The sequence below is a fragment of the Cucurbita moschata genome, unplaced genomic scaffold (genome assembly GCF_002738365.1).
Source record: "Cucurbita moschata cultivar Rifu unplaced genomic scaffold, Cmos_1.0 Cmo_Scf00018, whole genome shotgun sequence".
Classification (NCBI taxonomy): Eukaryota; Viridiplantae; Streptophyta; class Magnoliopsida; order Cucurbitales; family Cucurbitaceae; genus Cucurbita; species Cucurbita moschata.
The window spans coordinates 2,957,429-2,974,579 of NW_019268534.1; the positions used below are offsets into that span (position 1 = coordinate 2,957,429).

Sequence of the window (17,151 nt, forward strand, 5' to 3'; positions counted from 1 at the left end):
TTTTTTTTTTTTTTTTTTTTTTTTTTTTTTTTTTTTTTTTTTTTTTTTTGGGTTTAGAAATCATTTGAGTGAGTCTTGGATTAGATTCTTACTGAATAAAAAGAATATAGTCATGAAGGACGATAAGCATTTTAATTCTCATGTTGATGGTGTTATGTAGGATTCTTGGGACAGGGGAATACCACGAATTAATACTTTATTTCAAAAAGATCGCCACACTTTGGCATATGACAAAGGTTGGAGGGTCCGTACAGATTTTAAACAATACCAGGTCTTAAAGCAAAATCCTTTCTGGTGGACGCACCAAAGACATGATGGGAAATTGTGGAATCTGAACAACTATAGAACAGATGTCATTCAAGCACTTGGAGGTGTTGAGGGGATTCTTGAGCACACGTTATTCAAAGGAACATAGTAAGTTTTATACTCTTCGTTTTGGAGTACCTTAATGCTGTAAATGCCTATTGTGGTACTTCAGATTCCTTCATTAACTGTATTAGACCATAAATTTGCTGCACAATGATATTTTTAGTCTTGATATAAAAGACTGATGAAAGATACTGATGGTTAACACATATTTCATTTGAAAGGATTTGTACTAATTGAATAATTGTTGATTTCATCAATGGAGTATGTGGCTCAGTTTTCTTTTTCTGATTTCAGCTTCCCAACTTGGGAGGGTCTCTTCTGGGAGAAGGCCTCTGGTTTTGAAGAATCTATGAAGTACAAAAAGCTGACGAATGCACAGAGATCAGGTCTTAACCAGATTCCTAACCGTAGATTTACTCTTTGGTGGTCACCTACCATAAACAGGGCGAATGTTTATGTGGGATTTCAAGTGCAATTAGATCTGACTGGAATCTTCATGCATGGAAAGATCCCGACTTTGAAAATCTCCCTCATTCAGATTTTCCGAGCTCATTTGTGGCAGAAGATCCATGAGAGTATTGTTATGGATCTGTGTCAGGTTCTGGATCAGGAGTTGGATGCTTTGGAAATTGAAACTGTGCAGAAAGAAACAATCCATCCTAGGAAAAGTTACAAAATGAACAGCTCTTGTGCTGATATTCTACTCTTTGCTGCCCATAGATGGCCAATGTCAAAGCCTAGTCTTGTGGCAGAGTCCAAGGATGTTTTTGATCAAAAACCAAGTAATAAGTACTGGATTGATGTGCAGCTTCGTTGGGGGGATTATGATTCTCACGATATTGAGCGTTACACGCGTGCCAAATTCATGGACTACACTACAGACAATATGTCTATATATCCATCTCCCACTGGTAAAATTTTGATATTTTTGCTTCTTTCCTTGTGTTAATGTTCGATATGTTCTATACAACTTAAGCAACCATGGATTATTTTCAGGTGTAATGATTGGGATGGATCTTGCATATAACCTGCATTCTGCATTTGGAAACTGGTTTCCTGGATCAAAACCACTATTGGCGCAAGCAATGAACAAGATCATGAAGGTATACTATTCGTATTTAGTGTTCTTGGTCGTCAGTCTTGTTAATCTTATTGAAATGTTTGTCACTAATTCCTTGATCTTATACAGTCAAATCCAGCCTTGTATGTTCTGAGGGAGCGTATACGCAAAGGTCTGCAGTTATATTCTTCTGAGCCTACAGAACCATATTTATCATCGCAAAACTATGGAGAGATCTTCAGCAATCAAATAATATGGTTTGTTGATGATACTAATGTGTATCGTGTCACCATTCACAAGACATTTGAAGGAAATCTTACCACCAAACCCATCAATGGTGCCATTTTTATTTTCAACCCAAGGACCGGGCAACTATTTTTGAAGGTCTGTTCTCTTTACAGGGATCTCTCTCTTTTTTATTCCAATTGTTTTCGTTAACTTATTACTTGGACTTTTACAGGTTATCCATACCAGTGTGTGGGCTGGACAGAAGCGTCTTGGTCAGTTGGCCAAGTGGAAAACAGCGGAAGAAGTTGCTGCTCTTGTACGATCTTTACCAGTTGAAGAACAGCCCAAACAAATTATTGTGACTCGTAAAGGAATGCTTGATCCATTGGAGGTTCACTTGCTCGATTTTCCCAATATAGTTATCAAAGGAAGTGAGCTGCAACTCCCATTCCAGGCGTGCTTGAAGATAGAGAAATTTGGTGATCTGATTTTGAAGGCTACTGAGCCCCAGATGGTCCTCTTTAATATTTATGATGATTGGTTGAAGAGTATCTCATCATATACTGCATTTTCCCGTCTAATTCTCATCTTGCGTGCCCTTCATGTCAATAATGAAAAGGCTAAAATGTTGCTAAAGCCAGACAAAACAATTATTACAGAACCCCACCACATCTGGCCTTCTCTCACTGATGACCAATGGATGAAGGTAATTTCATTTTTACATCCCTCATCTTTTATATTTATCTATACTACCCATTTCATTCTTAAATCTTTCAATTTATTTAATGAATGGGTTCTTATGCTTTTATGATTATCATCCGTATTAGACTTCATTGCTTCATCTTTTCTTTGCAATGTATAGGTTGAGGTTGCATTAAGAGATCTTATCTTGTCGGATTATGCTAAGAAGAACAATGTGAACACATCGGCCCTGACACAATCTGAGATTCGTGATATCATACTTGGAGCTGAGATAACTCCACCCTCCCAACAAAGACAACAGATAGCTGAGATCGAGAAACAGGTACTTTATATTCCATGTTATTGATTAAGATGATGTGTTCTTGTTCTTGCAGTTTCTTACTTCTCTATGTTCAATGTTGTGTCTCATCCAATCCATTTCTTTCAGGCCAAAGAAGCAAGTCAACTAACGGCAGTCACTACAAGGACGACAAATGTGCATGGTGATGAACTCATCGTCACAACAACGAGTCCATATGAGCAGGCTGCATTTGGATCCAAAACTGATTGGCGTGTGAGAGCAATATCAGCCACAAATCTCTATCTTCGTGTGAATCATATTTACGTTAACTCAGAAGATATAAAGGTGAAGACTGACATTGTACTTTCGTCCCTCTTTTTAGCTAGACCAAGTTAGTTTACTGTTCTTTTTGGTTGACTTTTGAATCACAATGGTTTTACAGGAAACTGGATACACTTACATCATGCCTAAGAATATCTTGAAGAAATTCATCTGCATAGCAGATCTACGGACTCAAATAGCTGGATATTTGTATGGAATAAGCCCCCCAGATAATCCTCAGGTTAAAGAAATACGCTGTATTGTAATGCCACCCCAGTGGGGGACACATCAGCAAGTTAATCTTCCTACAACGCTTCCTGAGCATGACTTTTTGAATGATTTGGAGCCATTGGGATGGTTGCACACACAGCCAAATGAGCTTCCTCAGTTGTCACCACAGGTTCCGTTCATCTTTTCCATTCTCAACTTGTCATCTTTTATGTTTAATAACCATCTTATTAGAAGGGGTGCGAGGTCATGGTATTATAAATAAGCTTTTATTTATTGATTGGCTTTTTCGTTCCATTTCTTGCAGGATCTCACAAATCATGCTAAAGTCTTGGAGAACAACAAACAATGGGATGGTGAAAAATGTATCATTTTGACCTGTAGTTTTACTCCCGGTTCCTGCTCCCTAACTGCCTATAAGCTAACCCCATCGGGATACGAGTGGGGACGTGTAAACAAGGACACTGGAAGCAACCCACATGGGTACCTCCCAACTCACTATGAGAAGGTGCAGATGCTCCTAAGTGATCGGTTCTTTGGCTTCTACATGGTAAAGTCTCTCCCTCATGTAATTTTCTTGGATACTTTTCGTTTCGTGTGGAGGAGTTGACACTGATACTCGATTGCCTTCTGTTCTTAGGTTCCTGATAATGGCCCTTGGAACTACAACTTTATGGGGGTGAAGCATACAGCAGGCATGAAATACGGAGTAAAGCTCGGAACACCACGCGAATACTATCACGAAGATCACCGGCCTACCCATTTCTTAGAGTTCAGCAACTTAGAGGAGGGTGAAACAGCTGAAGGAGATCGTGAGGATACGTTCACTTGAAAATTTTGTGGCATCATCTTTATAATCACTGGACTCATTTTAACTCCAAGGTTCATAAGTTTTGAATGTACACATGAAACAAACCCCGTGTGTGTATGCGTGGTTTCAAGTTCAGAATAGGAACCCTTGTAGTACTAATACGACTCTGTAATGGATGTAACGTGTAGCGTAAGAAAGAGAACACAAAATCCTAAGAGGTTGTAAATTCTAGTTTTGTAAATTCTTATCGATTATTTTAGCTTTTGATAGCTTCTTTTTACTCTTTCCTCCCTTCCCCCTCACAAGAGAAAAAATGGTAATCTCTTAATGAAGCTTCCACTATAGGGAATCATGTGTAGTTGTACGCTAACAGTATAACAATCAATTTGAATTTATGTGTCCATGTTTTTTCTTTTACAAACTATACACAGCCGGAAGAGTTTTTTCTTTTACTGTTCATGCTTGACAGGAGTGGCCAGCGATACGCTCGGCTGAAATAACATAGAAACTGCTCTCTAATGAGATTTCTTATATTACAGAAAAATCTTTACGATGCCTCAGTATGACTCGAATTCGACCACAATGAGGTGCAAGAGAAATGAACTAGTCCTCAGTATCTGTGTCGATCGGACAAGATCCATCATCTACATTGGCATATGGGTTGAATAAATGCGAGCTAGGATCTGTGCAGCCTAGTACAAGATCGAGTTCACAACGGTCGCCCTGTGGGTATCAAACTCATTAGTTGCAGTCTGAACTTCAAGAATGATGATTATGACTATTCTATACTAAAGATTTTCCTTACCCCTTCTACATTAAGATTACCAATCATTGCACATCTTGTTATAACAATGTTTGTATCGGGAAATATCGCTCTGTCACACGCACCTTCTTTGCTTAACTCTTCGGCTAGACCCTACCGACATGAGAATTGTATTCTTATTGCGTAACGCTAAACATGGCACGAAAATGTAGAGATCAACTTATAATTTGAAACGTTTCCCATACCTGATTGAAAAAGTCGATCGGTTTGTTTTGCCAAGGCTTGGGAACTTGAAACTGCAGTCTGTAAGGACCATCCCAATCGACCCCGTTTGTGAATGAGAAGATCAAGTTTATAGCTGTGGAAGGCCAGGAAAGTAAATGAGGCAAAGAAAAAACGAAACAGTGAGGATAAAGCGAGTTACAGTTCTCGCAGCGCAACCGACCGTGCTTCGGAACGCATATTTGGATGGTGTATATCGGTCCATCAGCTTTGCCTCGGTCTTTCCTGAGCATTGCCCTTGGCTCCCCACCACACATTATTGGCTGATTGAAGCCTCCTGCACCATCATGTTCAATTCATCAATAAAAAATCAGCTCATATTACAGCTTCAAAGAAAATGGGGAAGTTCCTCCTAGCCTGCTATATAACTCAAAAGCATTACAGACTTCAATCATTAGTAGTGATGATCAAAACCCAGATTTTATGAGGTAAAGCCAACAAAAACTCATAACGATTCGAAATTAATCCAAGTATCTAGTTCTTTTCTTTGTGTGAGAGCATGTTTTGTTTCCTTTGACATTTTACATAATTGAATCTATGAGATCCCACATCGGTTGGAGAGGGGACGGAACATTCCTTATAAAGGTGTGGAAACCTCTTCCTAGCAGATTCGTTTTAAAACCTTGAGGGAAAGCCTCGGAAGGGAAAACCCAAATAAGACAATATCTGCTAGTAGTGGACTTGGGCCGTTACAAATGGTATCAGAGTCAGACACCGGTCAGTGTGCCAACGGCCCCCAAACAGGGTGAATTGTGAGATCCCACATCGGTTGGAGAGGGGAACGAAACGTTCCTTATAAAGGTGCGGAAACTTCTCCCTAACATACGCATTTTAAAACCTTGAAGGAAAAGTCCAAAGAGGACAATATCTACTAGCTGTGGGCTCGAGCTGTTACAAAATCTAATGACAGAAAATTGATGAAGGCACGGACTTGAGCTATCATAATAGGAGAACGGATATCAGGGAATTACCATTAAAAGCAATCCCAAAATCATCATTTGGAACCAGCTTGGTCGCAGCTGGATTATAGAACAGTTTGAGCTTCTCACCCTATCAAATCATAGAACCAATGCAGCCTTCTCAGATTATAAGCAACAAACACATCAAACAACCATTACAAGAGCTATTATCCTTACTGAAGTAGGGGGTAGACCATTCACAGTTTTCCAGTACACCGGCGCCCGTCCGAGCTCAAACAAAGCCCAAGATGGAAGTTTGATCCTGACAAACAGTTTGCAAAAACATCACAACTTCAAATCATCAGTCCTTAGAAGATTGCAATAACTAAACCAATGGATTTCAATGAAAAAAATGCTAAGAACAACGGAACAATATATGATCATTCTCATCATTTATCTCATTCAATGCCTGCTACACACACAGACTCAACTGTGAAACATTATAGATTTACTCATACTCTTTCATTTCCTCTGTTGGAGATGCTTCAACAGCCACAGCAGCAATCACCTTCCCGACCGTCCTAATTCCGACATCCTTCTTCTTCAAAATGCCTCGCGGTAACGACGAACCGAAGAAATTAGAACCTGCACAAGAAGTAGTAAAGGAACTGAATGTAAAATGATTTCTTCCTCTTCCGATTCAAGTTTCGATTAAAACCCTTCTTGAACTTGAAAACACTACAATAGCAAGTGATTCTATGTTCGAACTTCTGTAATGTTGTGAAATCCAACATCGGTTGGGGCAGAGAACAAAACACCCTTCATAAGGATGTGGAAACCTCTCCCTAGTGACGCGTTTTAAAGCCTTGAGGGAAAGCCCGAAAGGGAAGGCCCAAAAGGACAATATCTACTAGCGGTGGACTTGGGCCGTTACAAATGTCGTTTCCCGAACATCCAGCAAGTGTGGGAAACATCAAATATTGATAACAGATCAAATTTACAGTAGCCATAAGATTAAACTTTTGAGTTCAATGGTGGTTTAGGGTTTAACACATCCGTTGAACAATCGCTGCTATTATATTCTAAACAAGTACACTACAGAAAGTGGGAAAACAAGAATCATTCAATTAATCGCTTATTCGAGGTCTAGGCATAGCCGATTTTTGCATTGAATAATTCAGATGAGCACAAAGAACATGAATCAGATTCCTCAATCTTGAACTGTAAATGTTGAAAGTTGGATTCGAATTCCCCATTAACCTAAGAATCCATGGAATCAAATGAAGCAAAAAGAATTAGAAGTAGCAGACTTGGAATTTAGTTACCCTGATTTCGAGTAGATTGTGGGCATGATTCTCCTCTGCGTTGTGTTCTTATGGCGAGAGACGTTTGCAAGGAAGATGCATAGATGGGTGTGTTCGTTGCCGCCATTATCAACAGCTTCAGAGCTTCGATTCAGAGAGAGATGAAGCTCAATGGCATATTTGAGGCCAGAATTGAAGCGGATAAAAAGTAGAGAAGATGCAGAGTTGGTTTTTATTTTATTTTTCAAAAAGGGAATGGAAGAAACGATTTATAAACACAAATTTTGGGGTTAATTTCGATTCTTTCGTAAATATCTTATTTCACTTTCAAAACCCCTTGATTTTTTTTGTGAAAATTGACACGATTCTTTTGTCAAGTTTGAATTTTAATGCACATTCTTCCAGTTTGTTCATAAAATATCTGGATTTCATATCATTACCACCCTTATTTTTTAAGTTTTTTTAAGAATCTATCACAGATTTTTAGATTTTCCAGAACATTTTTGTTTTTTTTTTGCTCTAATAGTCACTACAATATTTGAATGTTGCCTTCGTACATTGCCAATTGGGCCGATAAGAACAGCCACGAATAATTTGTATTTGATGGATGTTGCTATATTTTTTTGGTAATTTTGGTAATTTGATCGTTAAAAAGCATGTTTTCATGTGTGAGATCCCACATCGATTGGACATGAGGAACAAAGCATAGTGTGCAAACTTCTTCTAAGTATATGCATTTTATGATTGTGAAACTGATAGCAATACATAATAGACCAAAATGGATAGATCTATTAACCGTGTGTTTGGGCTGTTACAAATATGTCAGAGTTAGATACCGAGTGATGTGCAGAACGTTGAGATTTTATAAAACAGTAGTAACACCATTTAACTCTATATAAATAAATAAATAAATTCAAAAAATTATTATTACTTATATATGGACAAAAATTGTCTATCGACACTTTATAAATTATCTCTAAACTTTTTAATATTAATTTTGAAAGTTCGTGAGTATTTATTTTTAAAACGGTAAATGTATTTTTTAAACTTAACTATTTTTTAAAATTTTGAAACATTTTTTAAAGTTGAAAAGTATTTTTTTAAAAAGAAACCGTTAACTGTTTTCTGACAAAGATATTTTTAAATTCTTTTTAAAGAATATTATTACAACTTTTAAAAAATTTAAAAATATATTTAAGATAAAATATAAAATCAAAAAATATTTTTATTAATTTAGCCAAAATATTAATCTAACTATCTTTTTATCACCCAATATCGATTTTATTGGTTACAATGATTTTTAATTTAGCATTAAAGTTGAAAATTTGACATGATTTTTCTTTTTCCAAGTCAACCTAAATGTCGGAGAAAAAAAACAATTATTTTTTTCTTATTTTATGCTAAAAGAATATTTTTAAAAAATATTACATTTTTATCGAATGACTTTTTAAGTATTTGAAATCAATACAATTTTATTGAACGTGAATCACTCGATAACAATAATTATTAAAATTAATTTAATATTCTTAAATCACGAACATCCAAATAAAACAAAAATATACCCAAACGCTCGAGAAAAAAGTAATATAAATGTAATTAGTTTACCTATTTCTTTTAGTGGGCCATAAATTATAATGTTTTTGGTAAATTTTGCTTTCAAATCTTCTAGAACCTAACCTTTTTAGATTTGATTTCTTTTTCAATAATAAATTACTATAATATTAAACTCACTAAAATAAGTTATATTATCAATGATTATATAAATTACATTAATAGGTTAAATTACAAATATTTATTAACATTTATTAATTTTAAGTTTAAGTTTAATTCTAAATTTAGATATTTTATTAAAAATAGAAATTGCAATGATAAAACGATGTCGTTCTAAAAATATGAAAATTAAAAGCAATAATTTATTTATTGTCTATAATAAACCTACAAATATTATGGAGTTTTATTTCTTAATAGTAAATATATATCTTTTATATAAGGAAATCAAAGATAAATAAATAACTAAAACAACGTTATTTTATTTATTTGTTTTTTTTTATTTTTTTATTTAAGGCAATGCATTAAAGCAATAATAATTCCATTTTTTCATTTCCCTCAACCAAAATATAATAAATAATAGCTCAAGAAACAACATAACATATTTTTTAAAATTTTAAGTATATTTAACTTAAATAATTATATTATATTAAAAATTTAAGATTCGAGAGATTTTTTTTATTTATATATTTACTAGACATGAAGTTAAAAGTTGAAGGTTCTATTAGACGTAATATTTAAATTAATATTTGATTAGTCTGCAATGCAGTCCTCTATTGAATAAAAAAATTTAAAAATTTATGTTATTTTTTAAATTTTATTTAAAAAAAAACTCAGAGTTTTGATGTCCCACATTGGTTGGAGAGGAGAACAAACCACCACTTGGGTGTGGAAGTCTTCCCCTAGCAGACGAGCGGACAATATCTGCTAGCGGTGGGCCTATACCGTTACAAATGGTATCAGAGCCAGACATCGGACGATGTGTCAGACTTCTTGCTATTCCCCAAAGGGGGTAGACACGAGGCGATGTGCCAGTAAGGACGCTAAGCCCCGAAGGGGGGTGGTCTCACATCGATTGGAGGAAGGAAGGAGTGCCAGTAAGGACGCTGGGCCCCGAAGGGGGATGGTCCCACGTCGATTGGAGGAAGGAAGGAGTGCCAGCGAGCTGAGCCCAGAAGGGGGATGGTCCCACATCGATTGAGGAAGGAAGGAGTGCCAGTAAGGACGCTGGGCCCCGAAGGGGGATGGTCCCACGTCGATTGGAGGAAGGAAGGAGTGCCAGCGAGCTGAGCCCTGAAGGGGGATGGTCCCACATCGATTGGAGGAAGGAAGGACGCTGGGCCCCGAAGGGAGTGGATTGTGATGTCTCACATTGGTTGAGGAGGAGATCAAGCTCGAAAGGGGGTGGGCCTGGGTCTTGAAAAAACAAGAAATTATAATGTTAAGAGTATCTCAAAGATCAAACACCTAATACACTCATGTGTCAACAAGACATTATTTTATATTTTCTGATTTAACAATGAACATGAAGAACAATATCTTAGATTTCGGTCACAGTTTTAATCGATAAAATATTCAAATGATACGAAAAATACTATTTATATGCAGAGGTCTTTAAAAATTGTATTATTATCAGATTCCATTTATTAGTATTAATTTTCATGAGATCCAGAACTCACCGCCCAAAATATAAATTCTTCCCATCTTCATCTTGTCGCTCTCAATTTCGTCTCCTTCCAGTTAACGACCTGCAATTACCGAAGCTCTTTCACATTCTTTGTTGTTCAGTTGCAGAAAGAAAGCTTCTAGGCTTGCAGAAGAAGATGGAAGAATTAGGCGTAATCGTGGATGATACCTTCGTGTATAACGAGGAGAAACATCTCACTGTTATGAAAACCTCTCTCTTCTTTGCAGGCGATGGCTATACCGTCTATGATTGCAAGGGCGAGCTCGTGTTCAGAGTCGATTCCTACGGTCCAGATGCGCGCGAGAAGGATGAAATCGTTCTCATGGACGCGCAAGGCAAGTGCCTCCTCACTGTTCGCCGGAAGGTAATACTAATGCCTCTCGCTTATCTTCATTCTCGTTTCTGTTTTGCCTATTTGAATCTCTACTCGATTCCGTAGTTTTTAGAATCGTTTCCTCTGTTCTTGTTGAGATTGATGATTCTGGATCCGATTCCTTTTCCTCTGCGATTCACTCTGGTTGTTTTCTGGTTTTAATTTCTCTGATTCCACTCGGCGAGTAACCTTGATTTTAGTTGCTAGATTTTGAATTTGTTGCCTCGGAAATGAGATTCTGGATTTCTTTACTGCAACAAATAATCGAGTGCGAACAATAATGGAGTGCGATTCACTGAGGCGCATCGGGCCGAGAGACCTGGCTCGGTTAATCCTCATGCTGAATCGAAGCCATTAGTGATTCAGTTTTCATTGTTTATTTTCGATTTCCATAGTTAAACTGTAAGTGCACCAGAAAAATCGATGAATAACTAGAAAGAAATGACAAACAGAGGCCGAGTTTACATCACCGGTGGGAAGGATTCGTAGGTGAGAGAACGGAGGGACAGAAGCCAATCTTCAACGTGAGACGTTCGTCGATAATCGGACGGTCGAGCATGACGGTGGAGGTGTTCAAGGGTTCCGGCGACGAGTACCAGATCGAGGGGTGTTTCGGTAACCGCAACTGCACGATCTTCAATGCGGCAAAGGAACCAATGGCTGAGATTAAACGCAAAGTAGATGCTACCACTAACGTGGTGCTTGGGAAGGACGTCTTCTCTCTCATCCTCAAGCCAGGCTTCGATGGGGCCTTCGCCATGGGGTTGGTGCTCATCCTTGATCAGATCAACGGCGACAGTTTTGACGAAGACGGTACTGAAATGGATCCCACCGCAGGGGATTAGACCCTTTTTCATTTTCTTCTTGGATTTTTCTCCTTTTAGAAATAATTCTGCCCGTTGAAGGAAAAGCCCCCATGGGCCCACCAATGCATATCATATGCATTCGCCTTCCCTATGTATGTATGTATGTATGTATGGTTATCATATCATTAAACCGTACGGATAATAATTAGTAAAACAAGATGAGTAATTTAGGTTAAATTATAAAATTGGTGTAAAAATGTTTATATTGTTATTATTTAAAACAGGAGCTTATAATTATTATAAATGCATTTGAAGAACTTGGTAAAATAATATTTAGAAAAATGATAATTATGATTGATGGAATTGGGTAACCTAACTCCATTAAGTTTAGATTTGGTTTAACTGTAAACCATTAAATTATAAGCATGGGTGTTTTGTTTTCACCCACATGTATAATGAGATACCCACTTATTTTATGGGCCCACTCCTCTTTTCAACGCCACACAAATATCTATCAACAATATCACTCATATATTATTTTTTTTTAATTTCCAATGATGAATAATTCAAGCCCATTTCTTAAAATTAAGATATATATATATATAGTTTTTAAAATCGACTATCAACTGTGAGAAAATATGTACCATTTATAAAAATAATTAATTAAAAGTCAAATAGTTATTAAATGGGTCAATTATTTTAGTCTACAAAATTGACTTTGATTTTTTTAAGAACATATATGACAAAAGAAAGAATAAAAAATCAGTGGATTCATATTGCAAAGTAAATCAAACTTTATATTAATATTCAATTTTTAATGAGTTTCCAAAATTAAATTTCCTAATAATATAAATAAATAAATAAATATACGTTGATATCGCTCACAAATTGTGTCAAATTTAATTACAAAATTTTAATTTCATTTAGATATCTTTTCACAATTACAAAATTTTAATTTCATTTAGACCACTTTTCACAATTCGACTTCCCAGCAACAAGTGTCTATGAGTTACTTCCCAGCAACAGTGAATTGAATTCTATCTGTTCTCGCGTCGCCTACGACCACTAGTGAATTAAGCCTATTCGTTCTTGTGAGTTAAGCCTATTCGCCTATTCGTTCTTGCGTCGCCGACGACCACAAGTGAGTTAAGTCTATTCGTTCTTGCGTCGCCTACGATCACAAATGAGTTCAGCATATTCGATCTTGCGTCGCCTACGACCACAAATGAGTTCAGCCTATTCGTTCTCGCGTCGCCTACGACCACAAGTGAGTTAAGCCTATTCGTTTCGTTCTTGCGTCGCCTACGACCACAAGTGAGTTAAGCCTATTCGTTCTTGCGTCGCCACAAACGGCTCGAGCCTCTAACCTCAATTCAAGAAGGTTTTAGAAAAGTTTACATGATAAATTATAAAATATTTATATGTGGTGTGAAATTGATAGTATTATTTTATTTATTTTGTTAAAATTTTAAATTATCATATGTGGCATATTAAATTCTTAAAATTTAATAGATTAATTATTAATTTATTAAAAAAAAAGGGACAAAAATGAGCAAATTTATTGGAAGACAAAAGAAATGGAATCCCTCACTATCTGTGGACTCTAAACAATCTGACGTTAATTATGAAAAATGCAATCTAAAAGAGGGCCATAACAACGGCGGAGAAAGTGAGATAAAGGGTTGCCGTCACTGCATTGGCGGAGGAAGGCGACGGCGGCGGTGATTGTGAGGCAGGCATGGGGGGTGACATCGGACCACCGGCAGCGGTGGCGCCCACATTGATGGCTACCTTTTGGCCAAGCGAACAGTGTGTGCCAATAGTGCAAATAAAGTAGTGCATGCCCGTGCTGTTCAGCGCCACCGTCGCCGGACCTGTCGTCATGATATCGCTATCGCCGTTCTCGAACCTACAACCCTCGAACGATTCTTTTGATGATACTTTTAGTACGCTGTGCGATCCTGTTGCGAAGGCAAATCCTGCAAAAACCAAACCAATTATATTCAAATCCAATACTAATATAACATTAGTTTAATTAACGGGTTTATCATGGATGTATAGATAAGGAATACATCTTGAGTCGACTAATTAAGGGGTTGATCATGAATTTATAGATAAAGAGTAAGAAATTGATGGAAGGCTTTTGAAGAAACTAAAAGCAAAGTGATGGAGGTGTTACTGAGTGAATCGCCGACAGAGAAGGTTTTTCCAGCAGCCCAGTCGGAGTAGAAAGCAGCGCCGCCGGTTGGAACAGTCCAACCGGTGGAGCCGCCAACATCATGAGTGGTCTGAGCGGTGGCATGTTGAAGAAGAAGCACCGCAAGTAAACAGAAAAGGAAAGGAAGAGGGGCGGCGGCGGCGGGCATGGGTGAAGAGTGAGTCAATAATATAAGAAGAAGCAGTGTGTGTTGTTGTTGATTGTTAAATGGAGAAAGGGGTGGAAATTTATAGAGAACAAAGTGTGGAAAAGTATGAAGGTGGAGAACGGGTAAAGGAGAAAAGGAGAGACGGCGGCGGCCGTGGAAGGAAGAAGGGGAGAGGAAGCCGGTGGTGTGGTCAAAGTAAACTGCTTACAACTTGGATTTTTGGTTTGGAAGATAAGAATATAAACAAAAGGAGCAATTAATTGCCTTCATTTCCCATTTGTCACACCAACGTGTTCAAAACTCCACCCTTCTCTCACGTGTCCCACTCAATAAGCTGGAGAATTTGAATGTCTCGTAACGTGACAGACAATTTTGTATCATTAGATCGTAACGGGTAAAGGAAAGTTCGGACGTGACAGACAATTATTTTGTATCATTAGATCGTGACTAAATTAAATGCTGTATTTTCCCTTGACTTCCCTAAGTCTCCTCTTTCTTTCTTTTAGGTTTTTCCCATTTCGTGGAAGCTAAGAGTTGGTGAAGATTTTTCCCATTTCGTGGAAGCTAAGAGTTGGTGAAAAATCTCCTTACATTCATGGAAACACAATATTCTTAAAACAAATCAAGCTCAAACAATGCTTTCACATACTAATACTAATAAAGATGTTGTCCTTGGTCTTGTCCAGAAAGTCTTCTTCAACTCGAACTCGTGGAACGATGTAACTAGGATTGTGTTCGTATCTACATCATACTACTCGAAACGTTCATATTACAAAGCTGATTGGGACCCTGAAAGGAAAAATCAAGTGTGCAATCACCATGATGATCCAATAGCTAATAGCACCAAGTGAGCCGTAGCTGCAATCCCTAAAAGGAATGTTTACCACCAGTAGATATTGTCCGCTTAGACTCATTACATATCATCGTTAGCCTCACGGTTTTAAAACGCATCTAGAGAGGGGTTTCCGCACCCTTATAAGAAATTTTTCGTTCCCGTCTCCAACAGATGTGGGATCTCACAATTTAGCTGTGCAAGTTCTGATGATGCCCGGGGGAGTCGGGGAGGGGGAGATAGTAACCTCACTTTCGTTATTGTTCCTTCTGTTCTAAGACTGGATATGTCTTTGTGTGTCTTCCTTTTCTGTGATCGTTCCATCGGATGCTGGTGTTTTTTCAATTCTACTGCAATTCTCTTGTCCAGCAGCCCCATTTTCCTCAATATTACAAACGTCTGCCTTTTCCTGTTTCATACAGCATGAATCAATACCTTTCTCTGCTTCATTGTGTTCCTTGGAGGCTCTTCCTGTGGTGGAGTTGCTTTGCCTTCTCACTAATCCTACCAGATCTCCTGGGTATTTCACCAGTACTCCAATCAAAATCCGATACCGCAACGTCTTCGGAATGTGATTTCAAGTACTGCTCAAGCTGTTTTCTATTATTGATCTCCTCGCCCGTGGGTGCTACAAACATAATATCATTCTTCCTTTGGTGTTCCTCCCCCTTCTTGGGTAGGAAGGGTCGAGGAAGGGTTGAGGATTGTTGGGAAGTAATCCCACCAATGTAGGAATGATCATGAGTTTATAAGTAAGGAATACTTCTCCATTGGCACGAGACTTTTTTGGGTAAGCCAGCCAAAAACAAAGCCACGAGAGCTTATGCTCAAAGTGGACAATATCATACCAATGTGGAGGGTCGTGATTTCTAGTGATTTCCAACGTAAACTGATACGAACAAAACATGAAATATCACAATTGCAGCAATCGGGGAAACATTAGTTTTGTAAAGACAAGGCATGGGTGATTTTTGTATATCATTCAAAACAATATTGGCAAGTTCTCTATGCAAAACTATGGAAGAAACAACAAATTATTTCAGAAAATGGACCTCGTTCTAGGATGAATCTACGGGCCAAAGCTTAAGTTTGAAACTATCAATCCCTTGTCTTCATTCCTTATTACATAATCAGACTTCTTTCTCCATGAACATCTGAATCTTGTACCTGAAATCACGGCTTGAAGCATTATTGCCATTACTCCTCCCCTGTGATGCAGAGGAGTAGCGGCGGAACCAAAGATACCGACAGAAAACACTCCGAAAGGCAGAAAAATAGCATCAGAAAGGCAGAAACCATCACCACAAGCAGCAAATTTCAAATCTAAATGCATCCTAAATAAGGGAAAATCCTAATCATAAAGCCCTGCAACGGCAAAGAGCGATTACATTGAAGAACCCTAGAACTAAAAACTCAGCAGAAAGCGAATCCCAGAGTATAATTTACCAAAGAAAATGAAATTCAAGCAAAAATTAGAGACACACAGATACAGAATCAACATAAAAACAAGAGTCGAAAGCTGAAAAACGAAACAGTTAGAAGAGAAAAGAGAGTGAGAAACACCATTTCTTCCAAGCTTGAAAAAGGTACTTCATGTTTAGCTCCTTCAACTGGGTTTTGAAGATCTTCCTTAATCATCTTTCTTTCACTCGCTCGAAGAAATCGTTCGTCTTCGGTACGCTTTGTAAACGCCTTCGATCGTCAAATAATTATCCATCCACAACTAAATTTACTTGAACCATTTAAGATAGAATTATATACCATTGGGCCTTGTTAAACTTTCATCAAAGCCCATTTATTAGATTACTGGACCTATATATATATATATATATAAACGGATGTTATAAATCACCTGCATACATCACTCCACTTCCGCTCATCTAGCCATCACCTTCTCTTGAATTCTCAAAACTTAATTCTCAAAACTTCTGTAGCTCCATCCCATTAAACGGCTCATCTAGCCATAACCTTCTCTTGAATTCTCAAAACTTCTGTCGCTCCATCCCGCAGGGCAGAGAACTCATCGCTGTCTCGACTGTGCTATCGAAGGCTCTAGAGAAGTTGGAATAGGAGAGCACTCATCTTGGGGTGGGCTTACTACTTAGATGCTTTCAGCAGTTATCCACTCCGCACTTGGCTACCCAGCGTTTACTGTGGGCACGATAACTGGTACACCAAAGGTGCGTCCTTCTTGGTCCTCTCGTACTAGGGAAAGGTCCTCTCAATGCTCTAACGCCCACACCGAATATAGACCGAACTGTCTCACAACGTGTATATATAGTTAAACCATCT

General features: G+C 37.8%; 4 protein-coding genes and 1 long non-coding RNA gene across 5 annotated transcripts in view; 2 read left to right on the plus strand and 3 right to left on the minus strand.

The window, feature by feature from the left end:
- LOC111456358 (pre-mRNA-processing-splicing factor 8A) overlaps window positions 1-4,268 on the plus strand; it is a 12,527-nt gene extending 8,259 nt beyond the window's left edge. Inside the window, exons 17-26 of the mRNA XM_023098188.1 lie at window positions 161-414; window positions 664-1,280; window positions 1,366-1,472; window positions 1,559-1,813; window positions 1,890-2,363; window positions 2,520-2,681; window positions 2,787-2,984; window positions 3,082-3,360; window positions 3,496-3,738; window positions 3,829-4,268. Coding sequence (XP_022953956.1) covers window positions 161-414; window positions 664-1,280; window positions 1,366-1,472; window positions 1,559-1,813; window positions 1,890-2,363; window positions 2,520-2,681; window positions 2,787-2,984; window positions 3,082-3,360; window positions 3,496-3,738; window positions 3,829-4,020 — 2,781 coding nt within the window. The 3' untranslated portion in view covers window positions 4,021-4,268. The remainder of the gene's footprint in view (window positions 1-160; window positions 415-663; window positions 1,281-1,365; window positions 1,473-1,558; window positions 1,814-1,889; window positions 2,364-2,519; window positions 2,682-2,786; window positions 2,985-3,081; window positions 3,361-3,495; window positions 3,739-3,828) is intronic.
- An 87-nt stretch (window positions 4,269-4,355) lies between these two features.
- LOC111456365 lies at window positions 4,356-7,496 on the minus strand. The gene is made up of 8 exons (XM_023098199.1): window positions 7,269-7,496; window positions 6,462-6,588; window positions 6,181-6,265; window positions 6,016-6,094; window positions 5,208-5,321; window positions 5,008-5,120; window positions 4,805-4,915; window positions 4,356-4,722 (listed from the first exon to the last, which is right to left on the minus strand). Exons 1-8 carry the CDS (start codon window positions 7,372-7,374, stop codon window positions 4,603-4,605), a joined length of 855 nt encoding a protein of 284 aa, XP_022953967.1. The 5' UTR covers window positions 7,375-7,496; the 3' UTR covers window positions 4,356-4,602.
- Window positions 7,497-10,433: 2,937 nt separating this feature from the next.
- Window positions 10,434-11,906, plus strand: LOC111456642 (protein LURP-one-related 5-like). The gene is made up of 2 exons (XM_023098622.1): window positions 10,434-10,846; window positions 11,308-11,906. Exons 1-2 carry the CDS (start codon window positions 10,457-10,459, stop codon window positions 11,698-11,700), a joined length of 783 nt encoding a protein of 260 aa, XP_022954390.1. The 5' UTR covers window positions 10,434-10,456; the 3' UTR covers window positions 11,701-11,906.
- A 1,294-nt stretch (window positions 11,907-13,200) lies between these two features.
- Window positions 13,201-14,255, minus strand: LOC111456235 (cucumber peeling cupredoxin-like). The gene is made up of 2 exons (XM_023098050.1): window positions 13,841-14,255; window positions 13,201-13,640 (listed from the first exon to the last, which is right to left on the minus strand). The coding sequence occupies exons 1-2, from the start codon at window positions 14,025-14,027 to the stop codon at window positions 13,300-13,302; spliced, it is 528 nt and encodes a 175-aa protein (XP_022953818.1). The 5' UTR covers window positions 14,028-14,255; the 3' UTR covers window positions 13,201-13,299.
- Window positions 14,256-14,458: 203 nt separating this feature from the next.
- On the minus strand, window positions 14,459-15,620 carry LOC111456013. Its single transcript, XR_002712681.1, has 2 exons — window positions 14,912-15,620; window positions 14,459-14,816 (listed from the first exon to the last, which is right to left on the minus strand). It is a non-coding gene; the product is annotated as an uncharacterized LOC111456013 (long non-coding RNA).
- Between the last annotated feature and the right edge of the window lie 1,531 nt (window positions 15,621-17,151).